The sequence below is a fragment of the Homarus americanus genome, unplaced genomic scaffold, assembly GCF_018991925.1.
Source record: "Homarus americanus isolate GMGI-L3 unplaced genomic scaffold, GMGI_Hamer_2.0 scaffold21914, whole genome shotgun sequence".
NCBI lineage: Eukaryota > Metazoa > Arthropoda > Malacostraca > Decapoda > Nephropidae > Homarus > Homarus americanus.
The window spans coordinates 1,320,004-1,331,486 of NW_024719665.1; the positions used below are offsets into that span (position 1 = coordinate 1,320,004).

The 11,483-nt window shown below is 37.3% G+C and overlaps 1 protein-coding gene across 1 annotated transcript in view; it reads left to right on the forward strand.

Moving 5' to 3' along the window:
• The first annotated feature begins 3,885 nt into the window (after positions 1-3,885).
• LOC121860204 overlaps positions 3,886-11,483 on the forward strand; it is a 12,852-nt gene continuing 5,254 nt past the window's right edge. Inside the window, exons 1-3 of the mRNA XM_042357283.1 lie at positions 3,886-4,899; positions 6,380-6,499; positions 9,040-9,281. Of these exons, the coding sequence (XP_042213217.1) occupies positions 4,069-4,899; positions 6,380-6,499; positions 9,040-9,281 (1,193 nt within the window). The 5' untranslated portion in view covers positions 3,886-4,068. The remainder of the gene's footprint in view (positions 4,900-6,379; positions 6,500-9,039; positions 9,282-11,483) is intronic.

Below are 11,483 nucleotides of genomic sequence, written 5' to 3' on the forward strand. Positions count from 1 at the left end.
AATAAGTGTTGCTTTCATATTCTTATGTAAAGTAATGACGATATGTTTTCACGTGTGCGCATGCGCACTTACATATGTGATCTCTCTTTTTCTTTACCATTATCGTTAGCTACTTCTATTGTTCCATTTATTAACATTAAATAACATTACTTAAAACAACCATATTAATTTTACTACAGCTACAACCAAGGTCTTATTTTCTTCAGTTTTATATGTAGAACCAGTCAGTCACTGGTTTTGTAATCAACGAAAACAATGCTGTGTCATTTCCTCGTGTGTTTTAATATTCTACGTATTATTAATGAATTGTATTGCTCATTTTGCACACATAAACATTAATTCAATAAAAAAGACATTCAGTAATAAACAATAATGAATCTTTTGTACATAAGAGAAATGACGCTGTTCACACGATTATGCACGTCGTCTGCACGTTGGCGGGCCGTTCAAACCCGTCGAAATTCAAGTTTCCGCCGTCAAAATTTTTATTTATTTATTTTTTTGTGTTCCAATAAAATACGTTAAGAATTAAAAACTCGCGAAATTTGAGAAGCTACTATACGACATTTAACCCTTCAATATGTCTTCAAAGAGACCATGACGAAGAGAAAGTGGTTCTAGTGCTTCCAGGCATAAGAACAAGTCACTATCTATCCAGGAAAAGGGTGAATTTCCATGGTCCGGCAATTTCCATGGTCCGGCACCGGTCAGGTCCCGAGGTTGCCGGACTAGAGAGGTACAACCTGTAGTCACTTTACCTTCAATTATGTTCAACAATTGTTAAAATGACTAAAAAATTGAATATTAAACTTTTAAAATTATTGAATAGTATAAACTTCTTGATATTTACTAAAATAGTAAGGAATTTAAGCCCTAGAACCGATTAATGTATTGGCGGACTGATACTAAAGCTGGTTGCCCGGCCAGTGCAAGCGAAAACATGTTGAGGTCGGTTCGTAAGAAATTCGTTAACCGAATTTTTGTTCGTTAACCGAATTGAAGATTCTTATGGAAGGCAGTTCATTAACCGAGGCGTTCGTTAACCGAGGGATCACTGTATTGTAATATGTGGAGGCCCCCAGATTGTGGAGGCCCCTGGGCAGCTGCCCACTTTGCCCACTCCTGAATCTGGCCCTGCTAGCAGGTGATTTTGGGTTGTCTCTATGGGAGATTCTGCTTAGCTAGGACACCGGTGTCGGGAGGGAGACTTGCGTGACTCTGCCTCCTGTGAGCGGGTGAGGCGGGGGGCACCTCTAGCTGTGGTGGACTTCCTCCTGTGATCGCTCTGTGTGTGTGTGTCTCTCTGGTGAGGGAGGGCTACGACGTCCTATATATTGGGAGACGAGCCGGTAGGTGATCACTAATGCTGACTGGGTGGCGGTGAGTGGTCCCCTTACATTTGACCTCACTAATGTAGGGTCAGGTCTGGACTTTTTCTGAGTTGTAAGTTGTTGTATATATTGGAGGCACGTGGCCTCTTCTGCTGACTGGATGCCTGTTAACATAGTTGGTGGGGCCGTGTAACAGTGATTTGTAGCTCCTTGACTTGCCGATGCGAGGGGTCCCTTACATTTGACCTCGCTAATGTAAGGTCAGGTCTGGACTTTTTCTGAGATGTAAGCTGTGGTCTGATAAATAAACCATCATTACACATGCCTGTGTCACCTACCATACCTCTCTGTCACCTACCATGCTTCTGTGTCACCTACCATGCTTCTGTGTCACCTACCATACCTCTCTGTCACCTACCATGCTTCTGTGTCACCTATCATACCTCTGTGTCACCTACCATACCTCTGTGTCACCTACCATACCTATGTGTCACCTACCATACCTCTGTGTCACCTACCATACCTCTGTGTCTCCTACCATACCTCTGTGTCACCTACCATGCCTCTGTGTCACCTACCATACCTGTGTGTCACTTACCATACCTCTGTGTCACCTACCATACCTCTGTGTCACCTACCACCTACCTCTGTGTCACCTACTGTGTCACCTACCATACCTCTGTGTCACCTACCATACCTCTGTGTCACCTACCATACCTCTGTGTCACCCACCATACCACCATGCTTCTGTGTCACCTACCATACCTCTGTGTCACCTACCATGCCTCTGTGTCACCTACCATACCGCTGGGTCACCTACCATGCCTCTATGTCACCACCATACCACCTTCCATGCCTCTGTGTCACCTACCATACCTCCACCTTCCATGCCTCTGTGTCACCTACCATACCTCTGTGTCACCTTCCATGCCTCTGTGTCACCTACCATACCTCTGTGTCATCTTCCATGCCTCTGTGTCACCTACCATACCTCTGTGTCACCTACCATACCTCTGTGTCACCTACCATACCTCTGTGTCACCTACCATACCCCTGTGTCACCTACCATACCTCTGTGTCACCTACCATACCCCTGTGTCACCTACCATTCCTCTGTGTCACCTACCATACCTGTGTCACCTACCATGTCTGCCGTACGGACGTTATTCATCTCGGGTTATCATCGGTAGTTATAAATCTAGCTTTTATATTTACAATTATTTTTTTTTAATTAATTTAAAATAATAATAATGTTTAAGTAAGCAATAACATATTTTTAATTGTGGAGTTGGGTTAGGTGGAATTTAGCCTACTGGAGACAGCAACTGGGGGATTCATTAGCTTATGGGAGACCACAACTTCACATATACAATGCAGGCTGATTTTTTTAGCAATTTTTCAGACAAAAAATTGTGTCTTATATGCCATAAAATACGGTAAATCTAGTTGTAGTGGGAGTACAGGTCATGCGAACATGTGAGGGAGATGAGTGGTCACAAGGCAAGCCACGCTGTGTCGGCCGAGATACCACAGGTGCAACACTTTTTTTTATTTTCCTGTTAGCCACAACGACATACTGGGCAGTTCCTTTCACACTAGGACTGCTTGTTGAAGGGCCAGACAAACTATCACTTGCACTAGAAAGGCCAGGGAGAGGCATCAGGAGGCACCACACTATCACCATGTGGTACAATGTCCTTCGACTTATTACGTTTTCCTTTCTCTCCACCTTCACCAGCAACACGAGGCGTGGGTCAAAACTATCACAACACTGTTATCAATAAATTAAATGACTGTGATGAACGATAAATCTGCACAAGTCGCGAGAAAATGATGGGAAATGTGGGTCAAGGTTACGTCCTGTGTCGTTGAACCACTAAGGACAACTGGTGTGGTCACTCACAGAACGTTAAAGGCAGTCTACATAGGTGCCAGATCACACCGATGATGTCAAATGTGCATCTTGCATATCTAGCATTCATATGCAAACATTAAATTTTTTGGTTGCAATTTTTTAGTTCATATGCAAGTTTGCATATGAAAACCCTAAAGCGTTAATTTAGGCCATATGCAAATTTGCGTATCAAAACCCCAAGAGTGTGAAGTGCAAAACAAGTTTCGTGAGATGAGGGTTTTGTGGTGGTAGTTCTCTCAGGTCATTCATGGAGGATTCAGAAATAGAAAGATGTACAGTAGACTCTTGCTATTCACGGGTTTGCGATTCGCGATTTTGACGATTCGCAGTAAGCAGATGGTGGCTAGCTTGTGAGCCTTTTCCCGCAGCACAACGAGTCACCCCATGCAGCATCTCGTGTTGTACTTTCAAAACTTTAGTATTTCTGGGTGAAAATGGCCCCTAAAAAACTGCCTAGTGTCAGTGCTAATGAGGCTAGTGGAGTGAAATGTAAAAGGCATAAGTCAGTGATGACCCTGACAAAGAAAGTTGAATTATTAGATAAGTTAAAAGAGGGGATGAGTGCTGCCGCAGCTGGTTGGTTGTTTGATATCGTTATACAGTAGTGCACTGAGGTTGTATAGGTTGCTGTTCGTGGTTTTGCCTATTCACGCCATTCCTTGGAACCTCACCCCCGTGAATAACTGGTTTACTGTATTGCTGTGTCTTTCATTTGGATATACATAACTGTAGACCACCAGTCAATAGATATGTTAGAACAGTACTGAACTGTACTGTATAGTTTTGTGTTTTGTGAACATTAATTCTATTTCATGTGCCTAAATGCAGGATCGGCGGGGACACCACACACCAAGTAACAAGACATCTGAGGAAGAGGTTGACTTTGTGATTCGACACATCTTATCAATGAAACCTGTGAGGGATGAGGCACTCTGTGCCTTCTCTGGCAATCAGCTTCAGGGATTGCCTCAGGGTCAAATCACTGCTGAAGTGACTGGAGGAAAAGAATTATCTGTGAAGAAAATGTATGAATTGTACAAAAGATTATGTCAAGAAGAGGGGAGGGCCCCTGTCAGCCTCTGGGTGTATCGGCATATTGAGAAGTCAAGAGTTCATCAGGAAAACAATGATAGAAATTATGAGACATTAAAAAAAAGGGATTTTGTTCATTCCAAAACTCAGACAGTGTCAAATACCATTGAGTATAAACCTTTAACAAATAATTCAAACTTGTGTAATGGTGTTTCATCTGAACTCCAAGAACATGTGACTGACTCAATAAATGTAACAACAGAAATAAATATAAGGAAAAAGAAAAAAGTAGGAGATAATGGTGCATTAATGTCACGAAAGGATAGAAAAGCAAAGAGGAACAGTGGTGCAGCTTATTTCACAGCATCAGGAAAGCTTAAGAAAGAAAAGCTTTATGTTGACAAGGAGTGTGGCTGTAAATATAGATGCATCCCAGAGATGGGAACACCAGAGAGTAGGAAAAAGATCTTTGACTGTTTCTGGAAGTTAGCAGACTTTTCAAAACAGAACACATATATAGCACAGAAGGTGGCGCTGGTCCCCATCATGCAGAAAGATGAAGAAAAAGTGATAGAAAAGTTTACAAGGACTTATACCAGGATTTACAATGTACAGTTGAAGGTAATCTAGAGTAACATTGACCAGGACAAATTGAACCACTGGGGCAAATAGGACTAGATGTAGGTTTTCATTAATAATAAGTAAACAGATAGCTAATTTTTTTATTATTATTTTTTTTAAGGAAGTATTCCGCCACCTCGGGAGTGCTTACGGAGGAAATTTGATGATATTCTAATGAAGAGGAGACGACCTGCTAGTGGCACTGTAAAATAACAAAAACAAAATGTCTGTAAATTTCACTTTTAAAAAACAACAGTTTTGACAATTGTTTCTCTCAAAAGAAAACTATTTGTCATATAAAGCTCAAATTTGTACACAGACTCTTAGAAAATTTGCCTTTGATTGAAACAAAAAAGTGGCAAAAAATGAATCTTCTATTTTTACATATGATGGATAAAAATTCTGTCTGCATTCCACCTGGTGAGTTTTAGTCACTGGAGCGAATGTGGACCATGCCTAATTGAACAGATTTCAAATTGCATGTCAAAAATTAATAAAAAAAATGCTATGATGAACAATAAATTGACTAATAGCTTATCATAAAATACAATAGTACATATTTTATGTACAAAATATAGTTCCTACCACGCCCAATCCATCATCTGGGCGACGTGATGCAGTTCAGCCAAACAGTGACGCAGCTGACTCAGAGACTTGTGTGTGTGGTGACATAACATCGGGGAGGGAGCGTGGCCAGCTGCCAGTCAATGATAAACAATAAACACAGTGCTGTAATGCTCTTAAAATCGTACGGATTTGAGGGAAAAAATTAAAACAAAATTGTGTGTAAATAAATGGGAAGCAATATTTTAAAGAAATTCTATCACTGGTCGGCATTTGGCCCATTGCTGGTCTATTTTCGTCCCGTAACTGCAAGTGAATCGGACCACATAACTCCCATTATAATTCAAGAAATAGCAACAATAGCTGTTAACACAAAAACTGGGTATTTAAGAGCTTTATATAGGTATGATGCCATATAAATTTCAGCAGAATTAAATAAATAAGGAAGTTATTAAAACTCTTTGTCTTTTGTAGGTCCAATTTGCCCTGGTCAACACTACATGATGTGTAATGCACTACAGTCAGGACATAAATAACTATACCATTATATAATTATTCACACAATAATGACGTCTTATACTATGATAAATTCCGTAATTAATTAATTAAAAATATATTATTAGTTTGGGTCATGTCACAAGTAATGATTTTTGTTTTTTCAATTGTATTGGAGTAAAGGTATTAGAAAACCTTACTTTGTAAAAGTGCTAAAATCATTTGAGTACTTTTTAAAAAGTAAATACCCAAAAATGTTACTTAAGCACAGTGCTCAAGTATATTTATTTGGTTACTTTATAACTCTGTACTGTGTGCATATATACTGTATATATTGTACCATATTAGTGAAATCCATAAAAAAAAATTATCATAATTATTTGACCGATATATGTTAAGTTTGTATTTTGATTGTTTCCAGCCAGATGAAGAGCCTCTTCGTGTGTGTAAAATGGCTTTCCTTCAGCTACATGGGTTATCCAATGGCAGGGTGGATCGTGTGTTGCAAGCTGTGGCCTGCCAGTCTCCATTTGCTCTTAAAGTTAGTGGAAAATCAACTTCTTGGGTCCATCATCATCATCATTGTTTTATGGCCATTTTCCACATTTATGTTGGTTAGCTGCAGTTACCTGATGGCAGCTCTCCATGCTGCACAGTCTCTTACAGTCTCTCTTCTCAGGATCCTAACTCTATTGTCTTTTCTCTGAACAGGGCCTCCCATCTTTTAATGTCGCATTACATAACCACCTCATCATTCTTATTTCAACTCGTTCAAGTGTACTTATGTCATCCTCTTTAACTGCCCATGTTTCACTGCCATATAACATCACACTTCACACACATTCTTCCTTTCACTTTGAGGGAAGGTTCTCTTGTCATCAACAAAAGCAACAGCTCCCTAAACTTCCTCCAGCCATTTATGACTCTTCTTGCAACTGAGTAAGCTTCAGCACCCCTTCCAGTACTGATCATGTCACTCAGGTAACAGAACTCATGAACATTGTCCAGGGTCATATCTACAGTGCAGAGTTTCTCCAGTCTTGTTGTGGGCCCATGGTTACCTGCACATACAGAACACTTAGTCAGCAACATCCTGGGGTCTGCCATCTACTTTGTTGTCCCTCTTGTTTACCCGTCTTTCATACTCATTACACATTATTGAGTTTCTGCTAACACCTTTCTTAAAGACAGTACTAGGCCATTTTCTAGTTTCCACCACAAAAAAATACATTTGTTTTTGCCACATTCACTCTCATGCCATTTACCTCTATTCCATCCTTCCATTTCTTAAATTTTTCCACTGACTCTTCAATACTGTACAGGAAAGCCTCCAATAACGACGGTTCAACTAATGACGATTCATATTTAAGACCCTGGTTAATTTTGGACCCAATTCAATTTACACCATTATTTTCTTCGTATTTTCGACAAAAATATAATACAAAATAAAATATATTTACATTTTCATATAAATAATAACTAAACCCCGATGTATACAGTAGTACCCCGATTTACGCGGTCAATTGAACCCACAGGGTACCACGGAAAGTTGAAAACCGCGTAAAGTGAACAACAGAACATATGGGATTAATTCCAATAGAGACTGGCCTGACCCCCAAACTCCACTTTTAAGACACAATACCTATGTTGTAGTAAAAATAACATCTAAATTTTATGATGATATGCTCACACAATTAATATTTAAGAGAAATACAGTCGCCAGGTTAATGTCCATTCAAATAATGGACTCAAATCCCCCCCCCCTCCCCCTCTTCCCAGCTCACTAGCTCCTACCTCTCTGTGAAATGTTTGGGTGAAAACACTAGATTTTAACGTTTAGTAATAAATAATACCTCAGACTAAAGTTAGGATAATATAATTGACATTTCTGGATTCCTTGCAGGTCAGGGAATATTTTGAATGTAAACTTCATATATTTTTCACAAACGATAAAATATTTGCTTTGTGTAAACCAAATTATTACATTAGATCTAAAATTTGTATGTCTAATGCAAAATCCATGATGTTTATACTGTACTTTATATTGATTTAAAACACACAAGGGAAATGTCATAAGACAGTCTGGATGTAATGAAAAGTTTCCTGGTAACAATTAATAACTAAAAAACTAATTTAATCCACTATAACCTATCATAAAGCATTTGCAAAGTAGCAGAAACATCCTACTCTCAAAATTAACCTTACTTGCACACTTTCCAGCAAACTTTTCTATCGGTTCATGATAACACAAACTTGCTGCCGGTTCCTTTTTGATGGAGAGCATAGCCAGTCCATTTAATCCCTATTGAAACATACAGTATTGTCCTCAGAAAGCTTTAAATCAATTTGAGTTTAGAAAAACTTCTCTCCTCTGATGCCACTGCGACTGTGACTGTCAACAAAATCCTGTAAACTATTTTTGCATTACGGAAAGAACCATTGAGAGATTTTAGAAACTGGAGGACTTAAAAGTGCATTTTTTTATTCTTTGGGAATGAGTTCTCGGAATACAGTACAGTACTTGAAACTCTGAAAACAACTTGGCTTCGTTAATATCGTGAGAAGTTCCAATACAATGACTTGTAAAAGCACAGTTGTGCTCAGATAGTTAGTGCAAAGCTGCTATAATACATGTTAGAACCAATCGCCTATGTTCCTTTTCTCTATTCAAGTCTTGTATCTATGGTATTCATTGAAACAACCTTCTTTTCATTTCCACTCATTAGGTTAAGGTTGAACAAGTGTTCATTTGATGACTCAGGAGATATTAGTCTATTACTAAAATTTTTCCAATCAGCACAGCCTTCTTTTACTAGTTTATGTGTTGCCAGACCCCTGGAAGCTCGAGGTCCAGGGCGGCCGCCCCGACTCACCATCCCCTCAGGACGGCTCTGATTATTATTATTATTATTATTATTATTATTATTGTTATTATTATTATTATTATTATTATTATTAATATTATTGTTATTATTATTATTATATTTTTATGTTGCTTAGAGGATTCATACTAACTGTAGTACTGTTTGCATTTGTTGTTAAAGTGTTTAATAAACCCCAATTTTTATTTAAATTTGTTAGGATCGGCGAGGACACCACTCACCCAAAAACAAGACCCAAGAAGAGGACATTAACTACGCTTGTTGTCACATCAGGTCATTTCCTACTGAGTATCACAACAGCGAAGCCAACGCCACCGGTAGACTGTATCTTCCTCATGACCTCAACGTTGAAAAGATGTACCGTATGTATAAGGAGCAGTGTGTGAGAGATGACAGGGTTCCCATCGGCAGTTTTGTTTACAGGAAGATTTTGAAGGAAAGGTAAAAATGCTGGGAAGTGTTTCAATATAGAAAGTCACTTAAATTGCTGTTAGATATTTTCCTTTTGTGGTATGCATATAAAAATAAATAATTAATTAATTCACCCTTGTCACTGAATATGCTATACAATACTATACCTCAATATGCTATACAGTACTATACCACAATATGCTATACAGTACTATACCACAATATGCTATACAGTACTATACCACAATATGCTATACAGTACTATACCACAATATGCTATACAATACTATACCACAATATGCTATACAGTAATATACCACAATATGCTATACAGTACTATACCACAATATGCTATACAATACTATACCACAATATGCTATACAATACTATACCACAATATGCTATACAGTACTATACCACAATATGCTATGCAGTACTATACCACAATATGCTATACAATATACCACAATATGCTATACAATACTATACCACAATATGCTATACAGTACTATACCACAATATGCTATATAATACTATACACTATACCACAATATGCTATACAATACTATACCACAATATGCTATACAATACTATACCACAATATGCTATGCAGTACTATACCACAATATGCTATGCAGTACTATACCACAATATGCTATACAATACTATACCTCAATATGCTATACAGTACTATACCACAATATGCTATACAGTACTATACCACAATATGCTATACAGTACTATACCACAATATGCTATACAGTACTATACCACAATATGCTATACAATACTATACCACAATATGCTATACAGTACTATACCACAATATGCTATACAATACTATACCACAATATGCTATACAGTACTATACCACAATATGCTATACAATAATATGCTATACAGTACTATACCACAATATGCTATACAATACTATACCAATAATATGCTATACAGCATCAAAAATTCACAATATGCTATGCAGTACTATTATAATCAATATGCTATACAATACTATACCACAATATGCTATACAATACTATACCACAATATGCTATACAATACTATACCACAATATGCTATACAATACTATACTACAATATGCTATACAATACTATACCACAATATGTTATGGAGTACTATACCACAATATGCTATACAATACTATACCACAATATGCTATACAATACTATACCACAATATGCTATACAGTACTATACCACAATATGCTATACAGTACTATACCACAATATGCTATACAGTACTATACCACAATATGCTATGCAGTACTATACCACAATATGCTATACAGTACTATACCACAATATGCTATACAATACTATACCACAATATGCTATACAATACTATACCAAAATATGCTATACAGTACTATACCACAATATGCTATACAGTACTCTACCACAATATGCTATACAGTACTATACCACAATATGCTATACAATACTATACCAAAATATGCTATACAGTACTATACCACAATATGCTATACAATACTATACCACAATATGCTATACAATACTATACCACAATATGCTATACAATACTATACCACAATATGCTATACAATACTATACCACAATATGCTATACAGTACTATACCACAATATGCTATACAATACTATACCACAATATGCTATACAGTACTGTACCACAATATGCTATGCAGTACTATACCACAATATGCTATACAATACTATACCACAATATGCCATACAATACTATACCACAATATGCTATACAATACTATACCACAATATGCTATACAATACTATACCACAATATGCTATACAATACTATACCACAATATGCTATACAATACTATACCACAATATGCTATATAATACTATATCAATATTATATGTTAATTATACCAATAATATGCTATAGCTAATATACCAATAATATGCTATACAGCACTGTACCATTAATATGCTATACAGTACTATACCACAATATGCTATACAGTACTATACCGCAATATGCTATGCAGTACTATACCACAATATGCTATACAGTACTATACCACAATATGCTATACAGTACTATACCACAATATGTTATGGAGTACTATACCACAATATGCTATACAATACTATACCACAATATGCTATACAATACTATACCACAATATGCTATACAGTACTATACCACAATATGTTATGGAGTACTATACCACAATATGCTATACAATACTATACCACAATATGCTATACA